The sequence below is a fragment of the Cervus elaphus genome, chromosome 18, assembly GCF_910594005.1.
Source record: "Cervus elaphus chromosome 18, mCerEla1.1, whole genome shotgun sequence".
Classification (NCBI taxonomy): domain Eukaryota; kingdom Metazoa; phylum Chordata; class Mammalia; order Artiodactyla; family Cervidae; genus Cervus; species Cervus elaphus.
The window spans coordinates 72994523-73021950 of NC_057832.1; the positions used below are offsets into that span (position 1 = coordinate 72994523).

General features: G+C 52.0%; 1 protein-coding gene across 3 annotated transcripts in view; it reads right to left on the minus strand.

Annotated features, from left to right (window-relative positions):
• ADCYAP1R1 (ADCYAP receptor type I) overlaps positions 1 to 27428 on the minus strand; it is a 65269-nt gene that overhangs the window by 28654 nt on the left and 9187 nt on the right. For all 3 annotated transcript variants that reach the window (XM_043873151.1, XM_043873153.1, XM_043873152.1), the window contains exons 2-6: positions 24985 to 25123; positions 23140 to 23245; positions 3997 to 4104; positions 1914 to 1934; positions 627 to 668 (exon numbers count right to left, since the gene is read on the minus strand). In XM_043873151.1, the coding sequence (XP_043729086.1) occupies positions 627 to 668; positions 1914 to 1934; positions 3997 to 4104; positions 23140 to 23245; positions 24985 to 25086 (379 nt within the window). In that variant the 5' untranslated portion in view covers positions 25087 to 25123. The remainder of the gene's footprint in view (positions 1 to 626; positions 669 to 1913; positions 1935 to 3996; positions 4105 to 23139; positions 23246 to 24984; positions 25124 to 27428) is intronic.

Genomic DNA, 27428 nt, shown 5'->3' on the forward strand with positions numbered 1-27428 from the left:
GTTCTCAAAGTGGGTGCCCTCCCTAGACGGGCCCATTAGCATCACCAGGGAGACTGGCCAAAATGCACATTCTCAAGCCCCACCCAGACTGCTCTATCAGAGACTCCAGGGGCGAGGTCCAGGAATCTGTTTTAACAAGCCCAATAGGTGACTGTGCTGGAGAAGGGAATGGCAACCCACTCCAATATTCCTGTCTGGAGAATCCCATGGACAGAAGAGCCTAGTGGGCTACAGTCCACAGGGCCACAAAGAGTCAGACATGACTGAAGTGACTTAGCACACAGGTGACTGTGATCACAAAGTATGAGAACCACTGTTCTACTTGTGGGAGCTCCAAGCTATCACGGGCCATTTAAACTCCATCAAAGGAGTTCTTTTACTGAGATCTGTCCTTCCCTGAAATTATATGCAGTGTTCTGTCTGAGCACTTGCATGCAAATTTCCATGGAGAAAATCCACAGCTTCATCAGAGAAGGAAAGTGAGCTAACAAAGATCACAGAGCCACAGAGAGGCATAGCCCATCCTGGAAGGGGGTCCCCAAGCTCACAGGTTACCTCCCTGTGACCTTACAGGTTAGACGACCTCCCTCCAGCCAGCCCATGGTCAATATCAGTTCGTCTCTTACCTGAGAGATCCAAGGATTTACTGTCTGCAAAACCAAACTCTCCTGCAAAACAGACGTGGGCATGAGTCAGGACACCTGACCATCAGCTTGCCTGGGCTATCCACTCCTTACTCTGCTTCCTGGAAGGTCAAAGCTGCCCCTAGTCTAGAGATGGGGGGCTGGGGGAGGTGGGGTCTCAGCCAAGAGGAAGCGTCGCACAGAGCAGCCACATACACACTGCACCTTCCAGGGCCATCCCATTTGCTTTGTGTTTCTATGATGCTAATGGTGGCTCATGACTCAGTTCTCCCCACTGGACGACAGGGTATGGAAATGAGACACTGTCCGGAGGAGGGGAGGACCTCTGGAGTGAGAGAGGACTGGAAGAGGGTGACTGGCCTTTTCTCTTTTTGTCTGTCCTTGTTGTTTGTCTAACTTGTATAAAATAGTGCATATATGTTCGTGGAAAACTCCTAATTTATCTCTACCTCCACCTCCGCTCTCCTCTTTGATAATCATAAGTCTGTTTTCTGTCTCTGAGTCTATTTCTATTTTGTAAAAAAAAAAAAACAGCTCATTAACCGGCTCTTTTCAGGAAAAAGGACAAAAAATAGCAATATGGGTTCTGAGCTTGGGTTTTTCGTTTGGTGTTCAACCCTCCATCTCAGCCCACAAACCGCTCCCATCAAAGGAACCCCAAAACTCCAAAGATTTTCTCCTCAGACATATTTTTCTCTTTCTCTCCCAATTCTTTATTTCCACTTCCACCTTTTTTTAGACTGAATCCTCTGCTAGCAATGAACTCCCATTTCCCTCTACTTTTCAAAATTCTGTTTTCAAGGTCCAACTGACACGTCACCTCCTCCAGGAAGACTTCCCTGACACCATCGTTGGTTTGCCTGCATGTCACCTGGTTAGGTCTCTTCTGCTCCGGAGCCTGCCAAGCATTCTGACTCCATGGCCCTGGGGATGTCAGTATCGGCATGGGCTCACACACACAGAAGCTCATGCCAAAGCACACAGATGTCTTTGCTTGCTGAGCCCTCTATAGGTGAGTCCCATCTTCTCAAACAAGCCCGTGAGCACCCTGAGACCAAGGAAGGGCTGCATCTCTCCATCTCCCTGTGTCTCCCCAGCCTCCAGATGGCCAAGGGGGGAGGACAGGGAAAGGAGGGATGAGCCCAGCCCCTGATGAACCTCTCATTCCACCCCCACCCACTCCTAATAGTCAGCTGGGCTCCTGCTGGATGGGAAGATGGACAGATGGACAGATAATCAGCAGTCTGTCCTCTCCAAGGTTCCTCTTACCGATGGTTTCCGTCTCCCAGACTGAAACAGAGCGAGAGAGAAAACACAGAGGTGAGCAAGGTCGGCTAAAGTCAATCTGCTCTCTGAGCCCTGCTGATGGTGCCCTCCTCCTTCCCAATCCCAGACTCTGAAGAGAGGTTGTGCTGGGGCCCCAGAGGCCTGAGAACTACAAGCTGGGATTCTACTGTTCTACTAGAGACTTCTACCATTCCTGCAAGAACAGGGCACAGTTACTGAGAAAGAGAGGCATTCCAAAGGAGGAGCGAGATCGCATTCCTGCATCTCCAACAGTTGTAAGGCAGCAACTATTACAATGAGCACGAGATTCAGCCCTGGGAACCAGGAAATAAAAGGAAAACTGCAGTTCTCAGCTTTCTAAGTATTTAAGTCAAGTCTAACTTTGTGAATGGAGATGCTAAAAGGCCCTGCCTTAATGAACCATTAAGAGGCAGGTGTAAATAACACATTCATTGTGCAACTGCCAGAGGGAGGCATAGAATCTGAAAGAAAGCATATCTTAAGAAAATTTTATTTTACTGCTGATTCATTTTACCTTTTCTGTGCGTGGTGGAAAAGTAGTCCTGCCACGGTACCTGACCCAGAGTAGATGTTCTGTCAACTTTAAATAAATGACTGAATGAAAGGAGTACGTGAATGGAGGAAGTGATTAAGTTGGTCTCTATAGGAATGAATTAGAAATCGGGGCTGAATCACTGGGCTGCCACCCCACTTGACGCCCCACCATTCACACTGTGCCTCTCCTTTCAGCACTTCCCGTTCTACTCTGGGTTGCATCCAGTCCTCACGCCACTGTCAGGATGGGAGAGTTTAACTGGACTGGCCTGGATTGAGATTCTGGAGGTGGGCGGTATGGCTAACGGGCCCAAACAGAAAGTCGGGGAGGCGAGATGGGGACAGCATAGCTAGACCCGGCCTTCTCTAGTCCTGGGTGGGGAGCCAGAGACGGGGCCGGGCATCCCCAACACACTGCCTCCATCTCCCTGCACCACCTCCTCCACGCAGACTCCCCTGCAGGCAGAAACAAGGCTGCTGGGCTTTCAGGTGTGAAAACATTTGCCTCTGCCTCTGACACATGGGCTAGAGGACAGTGGAGTGAAACGCAGCTTGGAGACTCTCTACTTCTAGACGGACACTCCCCAAGACCTTAGGCAGGTGAGGGAGGAAGCTGAGGCCCAGATCTCAAGGGACTCGTGCATGGCCACACAAGTGTCTCAGACCCTCTTGTCCCTGCAGGGGTCCCTACCCTCCTTCCTCAAACCAAGGCCCCAACCCAGGACTCGGTGGTCCACGTGTGGTTCTCAGTACATCACCTGCCTGGAGCCCAGTCCCTCCATCTCCCTCTGCCCAGCCTAACTCAGCGACCCCCAGCTTGCCACCCTGCTTCCTGGGACACCCACAGAGACAGGGTGGAGGCCCAGTCTGGCTCCAGGCCCCTCCCAGTGTCAATGTTCACTAAAAGCAGACACCAACCTTCTTTTGGGGGCAAATGAGTCTCTGCCAAGGCAGAAATAGGCCTGGAGAACCCACCAGACTCACATCCAAAGGAGAGATCCCTCCGAACACTTTCCCCTTAGTTCCCTCCCCATGGAGAGCAGTCACCTGGGCCTCCCTGTATGAGTGATCATGGTGATAACATCAGCTCACACTTATAATTGCCCATCAAGCTGCACCCAGTCCTGCTAAGGGATTTCCACTTAAATTCTCCCAGTCACCATTCCACATTCCGATCTGATAGACTAGGAAATGGGGGGACAGAGGGGTGACTGCCCTGCTCAAGGTCCCCAGCTGGGTTACGTGATGGAGCCCACATCCGAGCGCCTAGCCTTGCCCCAGCACAATGACGTGCCTCTACGGGGCCTTGCTGTGTGTGAAGGGTGCTTCTGTGTTCCTTTGTGCACAGGGGTCCCTGATTTCCTCTCACCAGCACAGGGCTCCGAAACGGGAACCACCTCCCCGCAGGGTGCCCCCGGTCTTCGGTGCTTGTCCCCCAGAACGCCTGGGGTCTGACTTGGGGGAACAGGCTGGACTGAGTGCAGCCTGAAGAGGCCCGGGGGACACCCACCTTGGTCTGGGTTGAAGATCCGGAAGAGTTCGGGGCAACTGACGAGGACCATCTCACCCACGTGGGCGGGCTTCCAACATGTGATGTTGTCCCACATCCCAGGGCACCCTGTGGGGATGAAAACCATGGTGAGAGCACATCCAGTAGTCCCCACACACACACACAGAGCACACACACTGACAGAGCACACACACACAGCACACACAGAGCATGCACACACTCACAGAGCACACACACACACAGAGCATGCACACAGAAAGCATGCACACACACAGAGCACACACACACACAGAGCATGCACACAGAAAGCATGCACACACACAGAGCATATACACACATAGAGCACACACACTCACAGAGCACACAAAGAGCACACACACACAGAGCATACAGACACAGCACACATACACAGAACATACACACACACTCACAGAGCACACACAGAGCATACACACACACAGAGCATACATACAGAGCACGCATACACACAGAGCACACACACTCACAGAGCACACAAACAGCACACACACACAGAGCATACAGACACAGCACACATACACAGAACATACACACACACTCACAGAGCACACACAGAGCATACACACACACAGAGCATACATACAGAGCACGTATACACACAGAGCACACACACTCACAGAGCACACAAAGAGCACACACACACAGAGCATACAGACACAGCACACATACACAGAACATACACACACACTCACAGAGCACACACAGAGCATACATACAGAGCACGCATACACACAGAGCACACACACTCACAGAGCACACAAAGAGCACACACACACAGAGCATACAGACACAGCACACATACACAGAACATACACACACACTCACAGAGCACACACAGAGCATACACACACACAGAGCATACATACAGAGCACGCATACACACAGAGCACACACACTCACAGAGCACACAAAGAGCACACACACACAGAGCATACAGACACAGCACACATACACAGAACATACACACACACTCACAGAGCACACACAGAGCATACATACAGAGCACGCATACACACAGAGCACACACACTCACAGAGCACACAAACAGCACACACACACAGAGCATACAGACACAGCACACATACACAGAACATACACACACACTCACAGAGCACACACAGAGCATACACACACACAGAGCATACATACAGAGCACGCATACACACAGAGCACACACACTCACAGAGCACACAAACAGCACACACACACAGAGCATACAGACACAGCACACATACACAGAACATACACACACACTCACAGAGCACACACAGAGCATACACACACACAGAGCATACATACAGAGCACGCATACACACAGAGCACACACACTCACAGAGCACACAAAGAGCACACACACACAGAGCATACAGACACAGCACACATACACAGAACATACACACACACTCACAGAGCACACACAGAGCATACACACACACAGAGCATACATACAGAGCACGCATACACACAGAGCACACACACTCACAGAGCACACAAAGAGCACACACACACAGAGCATACAGACACAGCACACATACACAGAACATACACACACACTCACAGAGCACACACAGAGCATACACACACACAGAGCATACATACAGAGCACGCATACACACAGAGCACACACACTCACAGAGCACACAAAGAGCACACACACACAGAGCATACAGACACAGCACACATACACAGAACATACACACACACTCACAGAGCACACACAGAGCATACACACACACAGAGCATACATACAGAGCACGCATACACACAGAGCACACACACTCACAGAGCACACAAAGAGCACACACACACAGAGCACACAGACACAGCACACATACACAGAACATACACACACACTCACAGAGCACACACAGAGCATACACACACACAGAGCATACATACAGAGCACGCATACACACAGAGCACACACACTCACAGAGCACACAAAGAGCACACACACACAGAGCACACAGACACAGCACACATACACAGAACATACACACACACTCACAGAGCACACACAGAGCATACACACACACAGAGCATACATACAGAGCACGCATACACACAGAGCACACACACTCACAGAGCACACAAAGAGCACACACACACAGAGCATACAGACACAGCACACATACACAGAACATACACACACACTCACAGAGCACACACAGAGCATACACACACACAGAGCATACATACAGAGCACGCATACACACAGAGCACACACACTCACAGAGCACACAAAGAGCACACACACACAGAGCATACAGACACAGCACACATACACAGAACATACACACACACTCACAGAGCACACACAGAGCATACATACAGAGCACGCATACACACAGAGCACACACACTCACAGAGCACACAAACAGCACACACACACAGAGCATACAGACACAGCACACATACACAGAACATACACACACACTCACAGAGCACACACAGAGCATACACACACACAGAGCATACATACAGAGCACGCATACACACAGAGCACACACACTCACAGAGCACACAAACAGCACACACACACAGAGCATACAGACACAGCACACATACACAGAACATACACACACACTCACAGAGCACACACAGAGCATACACACACACAGAGCATACATACAGAGCACGCATACACACAGAGCACACACACTCACAGAGCACACAAAGAGCACACACACACAGAGCATACAGACACAGCACACATACACAGAACATACACACACACTCACAGAGCACACACAGAGCATACACACACACAGAGCATACATACAGAGCACGCATACACACAGAGCACACACACTCACAGAGCACACAAAGAGCACACACACACAGAGCATACAGACACAGCACACATACACAGAACATACACACACACTCACAGAGCACACACAGAGCATACACACACACAGAGCATACATACAGAGCACGCATACACACAGAGCACACACACTCACAGAACACACAAAGAGCACACACACACAGAGCATACAGACACAGCACACATACACAGAACATACACACACACTCACAGAGCACACACAGAGCATACACACACACAGAGCATACATACAGAGCACGCATACACACAGAGCACACACACTCACAGAGCACACAAAGAGCACACACACACAGAGCACACAGACACAGCACACATACACAGAACATACACACACACTCACAGAGCACACACAGAGCATACACACACACAGAGCATACATACAGAGCACGCATACACACAGAGCACACACACTCACAGAGCACACAAAGAGCACACACACACAGAGCACACAGACACAGCACACATACACAGAACATACACACACACTCACAGAGCACACACAGAGCATACACACACACAGAGCATACATACAGAGCACGCATACACACAGAGCACACACACTCACAGAGCACACAAACAGCACACACACACAGAGCATACAGACACAGCACACATACACAGAACATACACACACACTCACAGAGCACACACAGAGCATACATACAGAGCACGCATACACACAGAGCACACACACTCACAGAGCACACAAACAGCACACACACACAGAGCATACAGACACAGCACACATACACAGAACATACACACACACTCACAGAGCACACACAGAGCATACACACACACAGAGCATACATACAGAGCACGCATACACACAGAGCACACACACTCACAGAGCACACAAACAGCACACACACACAGAGCATACAGACACAGCACACATACACACAGAGCACACACACTCACAGAGCACACACACACACAGCACACACACAGATAGTACACTCAAACACAAAGCACAGACACACACAGAGCACACACACATAGAGCACACACACACAGAGCATACACACACAGAGCACACACAGTCACATAGAGCACACACACAGAGCACACACACACACAGAGCATACACACACACAGAGCACATACACACAGAGCACACACACAGAGCACACACACTCACATAGAGCACACACACTCACACAGAGCATACACACAGAGCATACATACAGAGTGCGCATACACACAGAGCACACACACTCACAGAGCACACACACACAGCACATACACAGAGCACACACACTCACAGAGCACACACACACACAGCACACACACAGATAGTACACACAAACACAAAGCACAGACACACACAGAGCACACACACATAGAGCACACACACTCACATAGAGCACACACACACAGAGCATACACACACAACACACACAGTCACATAGAGCACACACACTCACAGAGCACACACACTCACAGAGTGCATACACTCACATAGAGCACACACACTCACAGAGCACACACACTCAGAGCATACACACATACAGAGCACATACACAGAGCACACACACTCACACAGAGCACACATACAGAGTGTGCATACACACAAAGCACACACACACAGCACACACACAGATAGTACTCACAAACACAAAGCACAGACACACACAGAGCATACACACACACACAGAGCATACACACAGAGCACACACACTCACAGAGCACAGACACACACACAGCACACACACATAGAGCATAGACACACACAGAGCACAAATGGAGCACACACACACAGGACACACACACACAGCACCCTGCACAAGCTCTTCCACACCCCCAGGCTCCACATCACTGTGAGGTCCAGCTTCAGATCAACCTCCTGGGTGGAGGGAGAGGCAGGAACTGGCTGGCCTGAGGATGTTCCATTGCCACCACTACCCCATGCCCCGGCCACCCACTGCCTTTCAGGACAGGCCTGGAGCAGAGAGATGGAGTGAAAATGAAGGAGGAACCTGAAGGAGGAGCACAAACTGGTCAGATGGGGTTGGGGAGGAGAGCAGAGTCAGCCAGATAGAGACCTACACAGCCAAGTCCCCGGACTATGAAAGGACTCGGAGCACAAAGGGACAGGACGCAGGGACCCCCTCAGAGGCCACCATGGTGGGGACACACGCCCAGATCAGGTGAGCACCGAGGGATGGAGAGGAGTAAGGACAAACTCAGAGCTCTTTAGGAATCCTTAAGACAGTGACTCATGGCACGTGACCTGCCCAGGAGGAGGAAGAGGTCAAGTTTGAAGGCTAGATTTTCAGATTTGGGGCACTCAGTAGATCCTCCTACCCCTGTACCCACTCTCCTTCCAGCCCCTACCAGCCTCCTGGTGTTGTTTTCTGCACTCCTTGTCACTCTGTCCTCACATCCCCTTCATGCTTCACCCCTCGTCTGACTTCATCACTCCTCTCCACTGGGAGGCCTCTTGACCTTACTGACCTCATCGCCCTTACTGACTGGGCCCCATCTGACTGAATGCAGGGGCTTGCATCTGTCCTGCCCTCGGCCCTTTGCTCCACTCATCTTAGACGAGATCAACAGGCTCAAAGCTTTTCTTCCAAGGAGCAAGTAAAATTAAAGAAAGAAAACCTAGACAGCATATTAAAAAGCAGAGACATTACTGACAAAGGTCTATATAGTCAAAGCTATGTTTTTTCCAGTAGTCATATACGGATATGCTAAGTCGCTTCAGTCGTATCCGACTCTGTGCAACCCCATAGACGGCAGCCCACCAGGCTCTGCCATCCCTGGGATTCTCCAGGCAAAAACACTGGAGTGGGTTGCCATTTCCTTCTCCAATGCATTAAAGTGAAAAGTTAAAGTGAAGTTGCTCAGTTGTGTCCGACTCTTCGCAACCCCATGGACTGCAGCCCACCAGGCTCCTCTGCCCATGGGATTTTCCAGGCAAGAGTACTGGAGTGGGGTGCCATTGCCTTCTTTATGAGAGACCATAAAGAAAGCTGAGTGCCAAAGAATTGATGCTTCTGAACTGTGGTGTTGGAGAAGATTCTTGAGAGTCTCTTGGACTGCAAGGAGATCCAATCAGTCCATCCTAAAGGAAATCAATCCTGAATATTCATTGGAAGAACTGATACTGAAGCTGAAGCTCCAATAGTTTGGCCACCTGATGTGAAGAACTGACTCATCAGAAAAGACTTGATGCTGGGAAAGATTGAGGGCAGGAGGAGAAGGGGACGACAAAGGATGAGATAGTTGGATGGCATCACCGGCTCGATGGACATGAGTTTAACCAAGCTCTAGGAGTTGGTGATGGACAGAGAAGCCTGGCATGCTGCAGTCCATGGGGTTGCAAAGAGTCAGACACGCCTCAATCAGTGAACTGAACTGAACTGAACCAGGCTCAAGGGCTTCCTGACAGAATTATACACGCAACTCCCAAGCATATCTCCTGCACAACCTGAGGGCTGCCTGTCACAGCCAGGTGCCTGCTGGATATCCCCATCTTGAAAGGCCCAAGACAATCCACACCCAGCCTGTCCAAGACTCAACTGAGCGTCTCCTACAAAACCTGATCTCCTGCCTCAGCCTCAGTTGGAGCCCTGGAATCACTCTCACTTGTCACCTTTTCCTTCGTGCTCCATAGCCAATTGGTCACCAAGTCCTGCTGGTCTGAGAGTCCAATATTTGTGTTCCCTGGTGGCTCAGAGGTTAAAGCGTCTGCCTCCAATGCGGGAGACCCGGGTTTGATCCCTGGGTCGGGAAGATCCCCTGGAGAAGGAAATGGTAACCCACTCCAGTATTCTTGCCTGGAGAATCCCATGGATGGAGGAGCCCGGTAGGCTACAGTTCACAGGGTCGCAAAGAGTCGTACATGACTGAGTGACTTCACTTTCACTTTTCACTTATCCTACTCTCTATCCTTGCACCTCCACCTGGTCAAGAGCAGACCACTTTTCCCTAGGATCCTGGTTACAGCTTCCCCACTGGTCTCCTCACTCATCCCCACATACCTGTGACCAAAAGCTCTTCCAAAGAAATATCTGACCAGGTCACACAGCCACCACTATGGGTGAGCACCAGCCAGTGGCCCTATCACCTCAGCTCCTTAACACAATCCCTGAAGCCTGGTCCTTGCTCTATACTCCAGCACATGGGGCATGGGCGAGGCCACGGGGTGAGAGGTCAATCAGGAAAAAGACACATGAGAGGAGCAGGGAACGCCTCGTGTTCCACGTGGGCAGAGGAAGTGCATACAGTGATATAATCATGACAGAGGGGCAAAGGCAGAGATGGGAGGCAATATGTGGTGTGTCCGATGGCAGAGTGCAGACTTCCAGGAAAGGGACCTCACCTGGCTGATCAGGCTCTAAATCAGGACTTTGGAGGGCTCCTCTGCCAGGTACAAGACAGCCTGTGCCTGTCCCACCCCCAGGGCTGTGGGAAGGATTAATGAGTTCATACATGAAAAGTTGTCGGAAGAAAGGCAGACTCACACAGTGCCTGGTCACCATTGTTATTACCACTAATCTCATTATTTCACTTAGGTATCCCTGGGAATCATTCCCCTGAGACAGACCTAGGCAGAGAGATGAAATAGAGCCCAAGCAGGTGAGCAAGGCCAGTGGAAGGTCACTGGGCAGACACAGAGGAAGCCTGGCAGGCATTGGGCAGGGGTGGGGGCTTGGGGTGGGCCTCCTGAGCTCACAGCCACTCTATTGGGGCCGATGGCTGACTTTCGGGTCATGTTGAGATCAGAAAGCATACAAGGTTGCCAATGTGCAAAAAAAACCCTATCTCTTAGAATTCAGACCTGGCTACTTTAGAATGGTTAGATAGCATCACTGACTCAATGGACATGAGTTTGAGCAAACCCCGGGAGACAGTGGAGGACGGAGGAGCTTGTCGTGCTGCAGTCCGTGGGGTCACAAAGAGTCAGACACAACTTAGTGATTGAATAACAACAACTTCAGAACTCACATGCAGTCACAGTAGCCCATAGTATACTGCTTCCAGAATGACTGCATTTGGGAGCTAGAAGCATCACAGAAAGCTCTCAGGATGACAAACCAAGATGATGACGATTCTGAGGGCCACATGAAGGGAGATGGACCCCAAGCCTGTTACTGATGATTCTTGTCCACCCATTACAGCAGGACTCCCCCCTACACGTGGCTAGTCATGACAACATGTCCTTGGAAGAGACCTAACAGTACATCTTTGGGCAACATGGCCCATACTGACCATAGGATGGCCATGGAGCGTGGCTGTGTATGGCCCACACCCTGGGAGCCCTCGCCAACAGATGTTCCTTAATGTGGAACATTAGGCCCTGGCACAGCCAGCTGCTTCTGCCAGCTGATGTTCCCAAGGCCCAGAACTTGTTAGATGAGCGAGGGAACATAGTCACAAGGGCCGAGGGGCTCAGGTGTAGGTGGCACAATGGGAGAGGGTTCCCAGGTTGAAGGTCTGAGACATGGAGGCAGTGAGGGATCCATCCTCCCAACAACTGTTTACTGAGCAGCTAGCATGTACCAGCACCCATTAGGCCCAGGGCTACAGTGGGGGAGAAAACAAATATGAGAAGTTCTCATTTGAGGGCAGTGGGAGGGAAAGGACAGGCACCCCCTCCACATCGACAGGGTGTCACAAACTCGAGGTTTGCCAAGGGCTCACAGCATGATTCTGGCAAGTCTCCACACCCTCCAGCCTGACTCAGTTTCACATTGAGCACATCAAGGGCTGGGCGACTGAGTGGTCTCCCAACTCCTTGAATGATTAGAGCTCAGATCTGGAAGAGAGTCACTCAGGACCTGCTGGGATCTGGGAAGGATGGCCAGGAGGCTGGGGCTGCCTTCCCTGGCCCCAATGCCAGGACAGACATCCTCAACAGGGCATCTGCCAAGGTCCCCTCACTTGCCCCATGGCCCACCATGCTCTACAAGCCCTCCTGGTTCCTGGCCTGCCTTCCCTCCATAGACTGAAGATCCTAGTGGGATAATTCCTGTGGCACCAGAGCATGTAGGAAGCCTAAAAGTAGAACCCAAACTTTAGGGCCCAAGTCTAGTGTCTGGGTTTAGGAGACTATGATATTGTGATAAAATAAATTTGATATCGGGATATAATAAATCACAATGACTCTGATATTGTGAGACTATGATATTGTGATATAATAAGAATTACACATTTGTTCTTCATCCCGGATTCCTGACTGTTTGGTGCTGTTCAGTCACTAAGTTGTGTCCGACTCTTTGTGACGCCATGGACTATAGCACACCAGGCTCCTTTGTCCTTTGCAATCTCCCAGAGTTTGCTCAAACTCATGTCCATTGAGTCAGTGATACTATCTAATCATCTCATCCTCTGCTGGCCCTTTCTCTTTTCGCCTTTAATCTTTCCCAGCATCAGGGTCTTTTCCAATGAGTCAGTTTATTTGCATCAAGTGGCAAAGCATTGGAGTTTCAGCTTTAGCATCAGTCCTTCCAATGAATATTCAGCGTTGATTTCCTTTAGGATTGACTGGTTTGATCTCCTTGCCATCCAAGGGACTCTCAAGGGTCTTCTCCAGCACCGCATTTCAAAAGCGTCAATTCTCCGGCACTCGGGCATAGAGCTCCTAAAACCCTGGGAACAACCTGAGTGATAGTGTCAGAGGAGCAGCTTTCTATTCATAAGCCCCTTTCAGCCATACCTGAGTATATGCTCATGACATTGCTCTTGGAGGATAGGGACTGGTCCACAGGGCAACCAACTGTGGGATTAAGGAACTGGAACTTTCAGCCCCACCTCTCATGTTGGGGCCAAAAATTGAGTTAATCATCAAAGGCCAACGATTTAACCCATCGTGCCTACATAATGGAACATCCATAAACCCCTAAACAATGGGATCTGGAGAGTTTCTGGGTTGGTGAACATATCCACATGCCAGAGAGTGGCACATTCTGCAAAGACAGAAGCTCCTGCACTTGGGATTCTATTGGACCTCACCCTATGGACCTCTTCATCCGGCTGTTCATTTATAAAATCCTGGTTCATTTATAAAAAAACTGGTAAACGTGTTCTGTGGGTCACAATAGCAAATTATTGAGTGTGAGAAGGAGGCCATGGGAACCCCTGATCGGTAGCCAAGTCAGACTGAAGTGTGGGTTACCTTAAGTGTGAGGACCCACGATGTGCAACTGGCATCTGAAATGGGGGAGCAGTCTCCTGAAACTGAACCTTCACCTGTAGGGTCTGTGCTAACTCTAGATAGTTAGGGTCAGATTTGAATTAAATTGTAGGGACATCCAGTGAGTGTCCATAGAAAACTGGAGAATTGCTTGGTATGGAAAACGCACACGTTTGGTGTCGGAAATGTTGTGAATAGATAAACAGTTTTGCTTTATGGGACAATGTCCCCGATCCATAGGGAGCTCTCAGCCATCCACCCACCCCTCTGGCTGGCATCACTGGGGTCAAAAGAGACGCAGGTCTCCTCAGGGCTTCCCAGGATGCCTCGTGCACATTTTCCCTACAGTTATCACCTCTCAGCTGGACCCAGATGAGAAGGGAGATGGGGTCTGTCTTCTCTCCCATTCTCGATGGGTCGGCTCTGGCCTCGGGAGCCTCGGAGCCGAGTGCTCCTAAGAACACTTTCCAGGGAGATGAGAACTGGGTCTGGGCTCCTGAGAGCACCTTTTTTTTTCAATAAGGACGACAATTCATCTTCCTTCCACACCCACACAATACGTCCAGTTTCTCTTTCCCCATCTGTTCCAGACTCCAGCCCCAACAAAGCTTAGTGCTGTTGTGGCTGGAAGATTTCAAGATGCCTTTTCTCCTCCTCCCTCTCCTCCTTTTGCCTTTTTTTCATCTTCTCATTTTCTCCTTCCCTCCCTCTTCTTCACTCACATATTCAAGAAGTATTAAGTGTCTATTAAGAGCCAGACACTGAAGAGCAAAAGTGGGTTGAATAAGCACCCCTGGTCTTGGCTTGCCCAGGGCTTATAGTCTATGATCACGGGAGTAAATCTGGATTTAATGCCAAATGCTGAAGAAGACCTTGGATGGTGTATCATTTTCCCGTTGCTGCTGTAACACAGAAAACTTAGTGGCTTACAATGACCCAATTTCTTGTCTCACGGTTCTGGAGGTCAAAAGTCAGAAAGGGGCCAAAGTCAAGGTGTCAGCATTTCTTCTGGAGGCTCTAGCGAAGAATCTGTTCTCTTATCTTTTCCAGATTCAGGAGCCCACCCACATCCCTTGCCCTGTGGCCCCTTCCTCCATCTTCCAAGCTAATAGCATAGCATCTTCAAAACTCTCTCCTCTGACCCTCCTGCTGCCTCCTGTCACTTATAAGGATGCTTGTGATTATACTGAATAATCCAGGCTACTCACCCATCTTAATGTAACTATACCTGCCAAGTCCCTTCTGTCTTTTAAGGCAACACAGTCCACAGGCTTTGGGGGATGAGGACGTGGGCATCTTTGATGGGGGCATTATTCTACCTCCCTCAGATGGGTTTTAAGACAAGGAGGCACGTGGCCTGATTTGGCTGTGTGGGAAGGTAATATACTTCAAGAGCAGGAAAGCAAACATGAAGACACGTCTGTCAGGATGTGGCAGCAGTTGGGAGGAGGGTGGTGGGGCTTGATGAAGAGCGATGGCAGCCAAGATCGAATGGAGTGCTGTGTAGGAAGGTCTGGAGGCAGGACTTGGTGACAGACTGGCTGGACACAACTGGTGAGTGTGCCAGGGACCCTTCATGCTCATCCATCTCATGTGACTGAGCACTCACTCATGGTGAGTGGGGCGGGGGATGACAAATGGGTCTCAAAAATACCCCTTGCAGACTCCGCAAACTCTCTCTCTCTCCCCTCTCTGCAGCATCCCTGGAGGCCACATATCCAGTGTGGCAGGTTCCGAGATGGAGCTCTGAAGGACCAAGTAGAGTCAAACTCACCTGCCCACTCTGCCCACCACACTGGCCTGTGATGTGCAAGCAATAAACGTTATAGTACTAAGTCTCTGAGATGTTAAGGTTCATTTGCTACTGCACCATGGTCTAGGCTACCCTGACTTCTGCAGTGAAGGGGAGAGAGGCATCAAGGATGGCACCTGGGTTTGAGTGTCTGGATGGCCAGCTGACTGAGCCACCAGCCACAGTGGGGAGGGCTGGATGAGAGGCAGGTGGTGGAGGGAATCAGCAAGCTGGAACTCAAGAGTGTCATCTGGGGTATGTTTAGTTTGAGATGATGCAAACAGCCAAGCAGAACTAGATTTCAAATAGGCAGTTAGATAACATTCTAGTGTTCAGAGGGGCAATTGCCACTGGAGGAAGAGAACAAGAAGCGGTCAGCACAAGGAAGTTATGTAGGGCCATGGGCCCAGATAATATGTCCAGTGAGAGGGTATAGATTTGAGAAGAAAAAAAGAGAGAAGAGACTAGGGCCTGGCCCCAACAAAAGGAAGGTCACCACTCAGAAGAGAAGTTGGCAAAGAAGACTTGGAAAGGTGGCCAAAAACACAAGGAAAACTGGAAGATACTGATGACACAGCTGCAAGGAACTCTGCTTCAAGGAGGAGACAGTAAAGTGCATCAGACGTGGCTTCTGGGTCAAGAGAGTTCCCGTCTTCTTCTTCCCCGTGCAGAGGAAGCCAGAACCAGTGTTCTTCCCTGGGAGAACTCTCCACTCGGACACCCCAAGCCTCCCAATTCTCCATGAAGCCTGCCTACGCCTTCCTGGCTCAGTCTATCCCACTAAAAGCCTCGATGGGGACTCGGTGAGAATTCAGGCCCAGAGGGATTTCTGCTGGGGTGGGCGGTGATGGTGGGCACACTCTCGGAGCTGCTCCCACCGAGACACTGATACGCACAGCGGCCAAGGAGATACAGTGCCTTGTGACAGCAGGAGGGGGAAAGACCACTTGGGCAGGTTGAATGGAGAGAGAATGCAAGAGCCATTAGCCCTGACTGGAACAAAATAAGGAGCTAATCTCGGGTTGTCATGGCGATGATTCCATCCGGTTCCACACAGCGTTCAACACTTGTGAGACCAGGGGGAGTGACACAAAGGCGCAGTCCCCTCTTTTGAGAAGCTGCCCGAGGGTGCCTGGGTATTGTTAGAACAAGTCCCTCATCACAGCACATGATTCAAGGGTAAAAAATGATTCAACATACTGAAATTTACTTTACAGCCAATGTTGCTGATCCATAAAATGAGGACCAGCTGTGAATTCAGCGCTAGGGGAGTGGAGGGAGGACTAAAGACGCAGCCCTTCTCTGTGGGTGTCAGTGGTCCTCAAAGTGTGGACCCCCAAGCAGGAGCGCCACTGGGAGCTTGCCAGAGGTACGGATACTCGGGCCCCATCAGATCCACTGGGTCAGCAATCACTGGGCCTAGCAATCCGGGTTTTAACAAACCTTCCAGCAACTTCTGATGCAGGCTTACGTCTGAGAACTACAGGACCAAAAGGAAACAGGTTTGGACAGAAACTGAACCCTTTGTCAGATCTGGGAAGTGAGTTCCTCAGAGGGAGGGTCCCTGCAGACCCCCTTGCTGGGAGTCTGTTCATTCTCAGAGCTGCTGGGAGGCGCAGACAAGAAGCTGATCTTGCTCCAAGAATGGCGAGCCTGGGCCCAGCCTTGCAGAGGTTCCCCCTCCCTCCTTCAGGCCGCTCTCCTGGTGAGGGTGGAAGTGGAGGCTGGGATATGCACTCTGCACCCTGGACAGGCCTCAGCGGCTGGGTCAGAATAGCAATGAACAGGCTGCTTGTGTCTCCTCCAAGCCGCTTTCCTCCTGCTCATGCCAAAGCCACTGCTGGCCTCCCTCTTCCATCTCCTCCAGAGTATGGGGCGGGGGACCCCCAAGGAGGACCACACCTGACCAGCCCACTTAAATGCAGGGAAGGCCTCCAGACTGATGCAAGCCCGCAGCCTCACAAAGAAGAGGGGCTGGCAGGACTCACCGGGGCTGGCAGGGCTGCCTGGGCTGAACGGAGAGAATAAAGCGGCCAGCCCAGCGGGCGGTGCCTGTGCCCTGCGCGGGCCTGGGGACGCTTCAGAGAGGCGACTCCGGTTCCCACGCACAGGAGTCCTTTCTCCTTGTGTCTGGTCTCCCTGTCTCCTAGCACTGCCCGGCTGGGACGTCAGACCTGGGGCCAGTCCCAGAGCTGGCTCCGGCCCTCAGTGTGACTTGGCCAGTGACGGCCACCTCTGGCCTCGGCCTCTCCGCGCGTCACAACGAGGAAGCCGGACTTGGTGTTGTCGCAAGATCTAGTTCGCACGCAGGGGTTTGGAATGAGGGTCAAAACCACTAAATATATCGCCTCAACAACGGTCCCAATAAACATCCTTAAAACCTGCCAAGGATGTTGCGGACGAAACCACCCAGTCAGAAACTTGCTTTCACTCTCCATGATCTTCCCTGTATTTTCTACTCGCTTAAGCCCTCTGCCGAGCTCCAATGCCCCTCCCCAGCCTATCACTGTCCCTCCGCTTCCACTCTGAAGGCCACTATATATATTACCATCCCATATTCTCTTTGGGGGTAGGGGGTGGGTATCCTGGGATCAGTGAGGAGTAAAGATTTAAGTGGATGCAGATGCCCACCTGGGAGCCCCCCACCTACAGCTACACAGCTACAACATGCCACAGACACCTCTCGTCTCTAACAAACCAGTGTCCTCATTCCAATGCACTCACTTTACTGGATATAAAAGATCATGGGGACGTACAAGTAATATGCTATGCTGTGCTTAGTCGCTCAGTTGTGTCCAACTCTTTGAGACCCCATGGACTGTAGCCCGCCAGGCTCCTTTGTCCATGGGGATTCTCCAGGCAAGAATGCTGGAGTGGGTTGCCTTGCCCTTCTCTGGGGGATCTTCCCAACCTAGGGATCTAACCTAGGTCTCCCACATTGCAGGCAGATTCTGTACCGTCTGAGCCACCACGGAAGCCCAAGAATGCTGGAGAGGGTAGCCAATCCCTTCTCCAGGGCATCTTTCTGAACCAGGAATTGAACCAGGGTCTCCTGCATTGCAGGTGGATTCTTTACCAGCTGACCTACCAAGGAAGCCCACAAGTAGTAAATATATAAATATTAGTACATGCTCACGCTCAATTGCTTAGTCATGTCCAACTTTGTGACCCTTTGGACTGTAGCCCACCAGGCTGCTCTGTCCATGGGATTCTCCAGGCAAGAATACTGGGGTGGGTTGCCATCTCCTCCTCCAGGGGATCTTCCTGATCCAGGATTGAACCCACATTTCCTACACTGCAGGTGGATTCTCTACTGCTGAGCCATCAGCATAAAAACATATATAAAATTGTTGTCGTGAATTCACACTCACAGTCATTGGAACAGGCTGACAGATTTCCTTGTTCAGGTGTGTTTCAGTGATACTGGCTGACCCTTGACCAATGCTCCATGCATAGCGTACCCGCTTGGGACAGAAGGGGCAGGGAAGGTGCAGAGAAGGGGTGTAGCAGAAGAGCTGGTCTCTCTTCATTCACCCCAGGTACAGATATCAATACCAGAATGCACAACTGCTGGCCCTTGGTTACAGTCAGATTGGACTCTTGGCTCCCAGACGGGTTTGCCTGGACCCTGAGCACTGCTCTCTGGCCTGAGCTGACATGAGCACCCTGGAGGATGGTCTTCTCTGACCAAACCAGTGGTTCTAAAACTTGGATACACTCTAGAATCATTGAGAGGCTTTTAATACATACTCTCAACAAGCCACGCTGCCCTAATACTCCCCACATTGCTGTGGGGAGGGCCTGACCATCAGCATCTTTAAATGCTCCCGGAAGCACTACAAGGCGCGATGGGATGAATGGCTACCCATGGTTCAAAAGCGTGTTAACCTGAAGCTGAGGATGCCCCGAGGACCCAGCCTGAGTCTTGAGTCAAGCCCAAGCTCTGGCAGCTGATAGGATGGCCGATATCTCCCAGGACATCTGCACTGGAGTGCCTAGAGGCCCCCTGCTCTGAAGGACCCTCAAGGTGGGGCTCCTCCAACCTCAGCCAGCAGGAAGGACCCCTGAAGTGAGCTGAGCTGGACACTCACGCCTGCCCTCTACCTGCCCCTCTCCTTCCACAAGGCTGAAGCTGGGGCCTGGGAGACCTAGCCAAGCAGGTCACTAGAGGCTGGGGCCTCCCAGCCAGCCTGGCCAATGGAAACGCAAACACCCTCTGGCCTTTAGTAGCCAAGAAAATTGCAGGCCTTCAGGGGGGTGGGCAGTGAGGGGTGCAGATGTAAGGCTCTCCTCTCTCCCAAGTCCTCTCTCCAGCCTCATTTCAACTTTCTCTGCCCTGTGACCTTTCACCGCAGCCAGGGGGATGCGGGGGCGGGGCTGACTCCTCCCTCCTTTCTGAGCCGCAGTGCAGTCTAGTGATCAGAGAGCAAGAACTCTGGAACGATCAAAGGCATGTCCTGGCTCCACCCTTCCAGGCTGTGTAACTTGTGTGTTACCTGTGTAACAGGTAGTGACCTACCCTCTGTGAGTCTGTACAGCCTCATCCAGAAAATGCGAGGAAAATGCTACCCGGCTAGTAGGTTGGTGAGGTTTAAATGAGCTATGCTATGCAATTGTGAATGTGTAATGATTTAGAACCTGGCCCCTGGCATCTGAGTGCCAGCTGTCACAATTCCCTCTGACCATACTCACTGCCCCCTTCTTACTTTTACTATGGTCAGCCCCCACCTGGAACTTCCCTGGCTTCCCCATCTGCCCTCCAAAGCCCAAATCTGGTCCCTAACCCCTTTCTGCTCTTCCAGAAAGCCTTCCCAGATGGTCTGAACTGCGCTGACCTATTCCCTAGAGATGTATCCACACTCCCCAGGAGAACTCTACAGGTAGGGCTATCAGTGTGTGAACCTCTCTCTCGGCAGGCCCCCATCCTTCCCCTGACCTTGCCCGCACTCCACCAGGCAGGACCCAAGGTGCCAGCTCGTCGTGGGAGCTGAATGAGTGAGAGGGCGAGGGGATGAGTGAGTGAGGGAATGAATGAGCCGGTGGGTGGGTCAGTGGAATTCTTCCAGAGGCTTGAGATCCCTTGCTCAAGTTCAGGTTTGAGGGTGACCTGACTCACAGGGTCCCCGAGGCAGGGTTAGAGGAGGGAGGTCCAGGTGGTATCCTGGGAAAAGCTGGAGAGATAGTAGTTTGGGGGAAGAGACCCCCAGCGCCATCCCCTCCTCCGTCCAGCTCCAGTGGCAGTGGACACACAAAATACACAGATTCCTGCTCCCTGGCCCTCAGCCATACCTCCCTCTAGCCCACCCCCACCGACTCCAATCCAGGGTTCCAGACATAGGGACCTGCTCACTCCCCTTCCCCATCCGCCTCTTGCTGCTGTGGTTCCCTCAGCCTAGAACATTCTCCCCAATCAGCCATCCCTCAGCTCTCACCTACCCTCAAGAGCTACCCCTCCCCAGGGCCTAACTCAAGGGTTCTCAGCCTAGCTTCTCATCAGAATCGCCTGGGAAGTCTTTAAAAATCATGGCGACTATGACAGACTGAGGTTCTGGTTCAGTTGGTTTGGATTGGTTCTTGGCTACATTTTCCTAAAAGCTGCCTGGCCTGAGGCACACACAGCCAGGTGTGAGGACCAAGGATCTGGTTTAAATGCCACCTTCTCCATGAATCCTTCCCCACAGAGAATTCCTTTCATCTGTCCTCTCCTGAGAACACCCGGGGTAAGAGCCCCTCCCAGCGGTTCTGACCTGCCGCTCTTGGGTGGCACCCATCATTACACCTGCCCCGCCCACATTCACGCTTCTGCCAGGATACCCTTGCAGGCAGGGCCTCTTGTCCTCCTCCTGCCCAGGGCTCCACGGGCACAATTCACTTGCACACCTGTGGGCCCAGTCCCCACCCCACCTCCCATCTCTACCTGTCCCTACCTGAGGCTTCCTACCACTCAGTCCCAAGTATATCTGAGATCTGTGATTCAGGAACAATGGCCTTGTGCTGGGAGACAGGATGCTTGGGTTCCAGGCCCACCTGAGCCTGACACTCCCTATTCCCACAGTTCCAAAGAATCACTGCGCTCTGGGCTCCACATTCCCATCCTCTAGACAAAAGGCCTGGATCGGCTATTCTTTGGGTCTCTTGTAACTGTGTGCCTATCTGGGCCCCCTGCCTTGGCTTCCCTGGCTGGTGGGGCCTCAGATCCACTTTTGGCCTCAGGCAGGGCTGAACAAGAGCTTGGCTGGAGGGAAAGGCCAGCATGGCTGGGAGGGACTCCATTACTAGTTACTGTTCGCTGAGCTGACTGGCTAGGGAGTTCAGCCCAGAGGGACCATTACAATTAACTGATCTGCAGGCTAACCAAGTATTTAAATAAACGGTACTCAGAAGAGCTCCCTGAGAATGGGGAGGACCAAAGAGAAAAGTAGATCCCTCTAGAGGGGGCAGAGAGTCCCACCTTCCAGTGACTGAGGCATGGGAAAGTCTGAGTTCTCCAGTGATGCCCGCTACTCTCAAGTCCCCAGCTTCCCAGGCAGACCCTCCTCCTGGCTCTGCTGGGGTCACGGTGCCCTTGCTCTATGGGCCTCAGTGTCCCAGAGGAGGAAAGGGTACACAGGACCACTGGTTAGCAGCCAGGGGCCATGCCACTCCCTTGGGACATCTGGTAATGTGAGGCTTTGGGGGCTGTCACTGAGATGAGGGGGTGTTAGGGGCATCTAATGGGAGAGCTAGGGCCACTAAATGTCCTGCAATGAGTGGCACCATCCAGCCTAAGGAAGCAGCCTCCTGCCCCCAATGCTCGTAGCAGCCCCAGAACAGCAGCACCAGACACACACAGGGCTGGGTTTCCTCTGCCACCCTGTTCTCTGCCCTCTGATGGACTGAGCAGAGGAGATGGGCAAGATCCCACACCCCACGCTCTGAGTTAACCAGGTGCTCTCTAGCTTGGCCACCAGCAACAGCTGTGTCCCTTCTGCCACGAGACCCAGGTTGCCTGCTAATGAGCTCTCTGACAGCCGTTGGCTGCTCAATCCAGATACCAACTCATTCTCGGCCCCCATGGGAGAGAAGGCGGCCACGTCCAGTCACCTGGAATAGCCCCTTTCAGAGGGAGGCATTCAGGCAGGCCATCCCTAAGGAGGGCAACCCCAGCATCACTGCGCAGAGCAGATCCAGGGCTCCATCGCCCCAAAGGGCTTTCTGAAGGACCCAGGGGCCTGTATCCTCCACCAGTTTCTGTAGGTGGCCAGAGGCAGGGACATCAGTTCTAAGGCTGACCTTAGATGTGCCAGAGGTGATGGCCCTCCCCACCACCATCCTCACCTGGGGAGGAGTCATTCAAGCCCATCAGGTCATTCACCCTCTGGATCTTCTCCAGGCACATGGCTTGTTCCTTCTTGAAGATGCAGTCGGAGTGCATGGCGGTGGCCTGCAGGGGACACAGGGGATAAATGGTGGTGAGGAGCAGGGAGGTTCACTGATAAGCCCGGCTACTTAAGCCTCAGGGGCAGTGGGGGTGGGGAGCAAAAGAAGCAGGAAGAGGACAGTGACTGAGAGATTTCAGAAGCAGCGGTGCCTCCGCTTTGTCACAAATGCCATGAGGACTCTTCCACTTTACCAGCTCAATGTGGGACCCGGGCAGATCCCACCCCTCTCCCTGGCTCTGTTTCCACATTTTATCATAACATTAGCAAATACATAGATAGCACCATACTAAAGTGCGTGCATTACTCTGTCCTATCCATGCATACATATATATCAAGAGTACTACAAAGTAGGCACTATTTTTACCATTTCCCATTCAACAGATGTGAAACCTAAGCACAGAGATGTTAAGGAACTTGCTCAGAGTCACAGAGCTTAGTAGACTGAACAGCCAGAATTCAAATTCATGCAGTCCAGCTCCAGAGACCCCGAGGCTATGACTGCATTTTAGGGGAGCAAGCAGCAGGTGAGAGAGAGGAGAGAGCTAGCTGAGAGAGTTCATCCTTCCTCTCCACCGGGGGCCCAGGAGCTGCAGGCGAAGGACAGTGATAGCACTGCATGGTGCTTACTAACCACGCTCATTCACTCCTGCCCCATTTTACAAAAGAGGAAACTGAGGCTCAAAGAAGTTAAAAACAACTCCTGCTCAAGGTCATAGTGCCTGCTGGTTAGCGGCAGATACTGGATTTAAGTGTAGGATCAAATAACTTCAAAGCCCATGAATGCTGTCAAAACAGCGGCATACTTATGCTGTCACTTCTGCTTAAAACTCCAGGGCAGGGATGGTTTCACAAGGGGATGTTGGCAAGTGTGGAGGCAGGTGTCAGGCATCGCAGGCTGCCAAGAGCAGGGCTCAGGGACCCAGTCTAGTGCTGACTGTCCACAGATGTGTAGGGAAAGGGCTGAGCTCTTCTGGAGTCACACAGTAAGGCAGGCCAGAGGCAGGACTGGCATCCAGGGCTCTGAAGAGAGCTGCATCTACGCTGGTCAGAATTCCCAGGTAGAAGAGCAGGGGGCCAACGCCTGGGAACCGTCCACCCTATCCCTCTTGGTCAGGGAGAGGTTTCTGAGTTCTAGCCTGCCAGAGACTAGTAGGCTGGGAACCAGGATCAAAATTGCCTTCTGCAGCCCTCATGAGGGCCCGTGAATACAGTTGAGCAGGTTGTAGACTACATAACTCTAAAGGCTGCCACAAATGTGTGTGTGTTAGTCACTCAGTCATGTCCGACTCTTTGTGACCCCATGGACTATTAGCCTGCCAGGCTTCTCTGTCCATGGAATTCTCCAGGCAAGAATACTGGAGTGGGTAGCCATTCTCTTCTCCAGAGAATCTTCCTGAACCTGGGTCTTCTGCATTGCAGGCAGATTCTTTACCATCTGAGTCACCAGGGAAGCCCACATATATTACTATCATAATCAATTTGTAAATTATGTAACAATTTCTTGTCAAACTGGTACACGGTCTTGAGGAAGAAGCACGCTTTTTATTGCACACATTGGTGTGGGATGGTCCAGTGGGGGTACAGGCAGAGATACCAGCCATGCGAATTGAGCTTGGCTGAAAGGACACAAAAGACACAGGTTATCTGAGGTGGGGGCTCAAGTGAGCCTGGGGCTCTGGCTGGTCATGGCGGTGGCGGGGGGACGCGGGCGCCGGGGGCAGCGCGGGTCCTGGGTCCTTACCATAGGCAGCAGGAGGAGAGCAGCCAGGGAGGCCTGCGTGATGCTGGCCATGACGCTTCTCAGCCTGGAAGGCGGCTCAGGCCAGTGCCGCCCGCCTGTCATTCACAGCCGCCACTGCTCAACCCCAGGTGTCTACAGGCTAGAAAGAAAGGAAAAGCATAAGTCCCGCAGGTTCGGTGGCACAGGAGGGGCAGGGACAGTCCCTCTCCCCTAGGCACAGCAAAGCCTCCAAGGGTACCCCCATCCATGCCTTTGTATGTGCGGTTCTTTATTCTTCTAACACACAAGCAGCTGCTGAGCACCTGCTCAGTACCGGGCACTGGGGCCACAGCAGGGAACCCGCTGGCCCTGGTGCCCATTGGACTACGAGCATGGTCTGGATGGCTTTTTCCTCCGCAGCAGATGACTGTGTCCCTGGATCTCCCTCCACAGGGGCAAAGTTTTAGCTGGCACATACATGCCCCCCCGGAGAGGACACTTCTGGGTCCCTCCGGCTCTTGGGTGCAGGCATGTGATGAGTTTCCCACCTATGGAATGTGGGTGACATGACACGTGCCACCTCAATACTACCTATCCCTAAGGCAGCACGTGCTTGCCCCTGCTGCTCTTCCCCCGCCTCAGACCCTGTTTGGACGGATCAGTCAGGATAACACCTGAGGGATGGGGAACAACTCGCCAGCGGCAGCCAGGATGATGGAGTGGGCCCCGGGGCACTGAGCCTTCCTGCCAGCCTGAAGGCCCACCTAGCTGCCGGCTGCTACATGACAAGGAGCTGCTCTTCTCTCCAACTCACTGGCTCATACAGGGCCGCTTTGTTCCAGCAGCCGAGCCTGGTCCCCAGCAAACATAGCATCCTTTCACCCTGCCTCAGCCCACTTGGCTTCCAGGATAAAACCATCACCAATGCAACAGACAAAACGTGATGCTATGGAGGATGTGCTCAGACCTTGAGGATCTCCCCGTCAGAGCTCCCAGGGACGAGACAGGGCAAAGGGGGTCGAGTGAGGAGGTTGAGGGAGCCCCAGCACCTGCCCAGAGGAAGAGTTTGGTCTGCTTCTAAAATCAATGAGTAGTTGATATGCCTTGCATGCCAGCAATTCGGCATCTGGGTATCTATCCCAGGGAGATAACTGCACTTGTACAGAAAGAAGCATATGCAAGAATGTTCAGCATCATTTAAAATAGCATCAACAGCAAAAAAAAAAAATGGGGCAGCCAACCATCAGGCAGGCACTGTTAATAGACCCCTGCATAGCCACACAATGAAGTATTAAACAGTAATTAAAAGTTATTATTACTATTAAATTATTACTAAAAATATTGACTAGGCCCATATCAGGGCCACCACTAACCCACAGGTGCCGGGGTTGCATCCATGGGGAGACTCAAGGGGCTGCATCCCAACCATGAGTCCTTGCACACCCCCATCAATGGGCAGAGCAGCAATCACTCCAGGGCCCTCTGTGCCCCCGAATTTCTGCCTCCTCATACCTCCCTCCTCTCCTCACCTCTTCAATCTCAATCTGGTGACAAATAAGCACCCAAAAAGGAGAAAGAAAACCAATTTTAGGAAGGTTCAAGGAAGGGGGGACCTTCTCTACCTACCTGCTGTTCTGCCTTTTGGGGGTGACTTGGAAATACTTGGGGGCCCGGGTATCCCCAAGAGATGCTCTGAGAAGGCCAGAGGGGCCTCAGGGATGCTGGCCCAGTCTCTCCTCTGCAGGTCAAGAAGGACTGGGCAGGCTGGGGAAACACTGGCCCCAGCACCCCAGGCACAGGCTTCAGCCTCTGTACCCCCTCCCAGAACCCTCCATACTCCTGGGGCCACCAGCTGCCTCTGGCACAACTTGGCACTGGTGGTCCCCAGGGGGATCCGTCATCTCCACTAACCCTAGGGAGGCCAAGGCCCTGTCTTCGGACAGCTGGTGCTTCCTACACAACTGGCTGGAAGAGAGGATGCTGGGCCCACAGTGCCTCAGCAGATGCTGGAGACTAAGGGCTCAGAAAAGCTACTAAGGCAGGAAGACTCCGATATCTGGACTGAGTCTCCTGCATGTGCTGCAATGCGGAGCAACGGCTGATGGGGCCTGGGGTCAGAGAGGCTTCCACCCAGGACAAGGCTGGTGCCCCCCACACCTCCGTCAACCACCATGGCAGTCCTCAACTTGGGCTGTCCAGCAGAATCGCTGAGGAGCATTTAAAAATACCCCTGCCCAACTGAGTCTGATTCCCTCAGGCTGGGCCTAGGTACCAGTGTTGTTTAAATTCTACAGGAGATTCTCATGCAGAGACAGGATTATAAGCCTCTGCTTTAACCTTAACTTAATAGAACCAAAAGCGTTAGCCTGGAAGAAGAGCAAGTGGCTGGCCCCGTTGTGGTTGTTCTAGGGGGCAAGTGCGTGGCAGCAGGCAAGCAGAAGGAGTTTGTTTTTAAGGACTGGTGC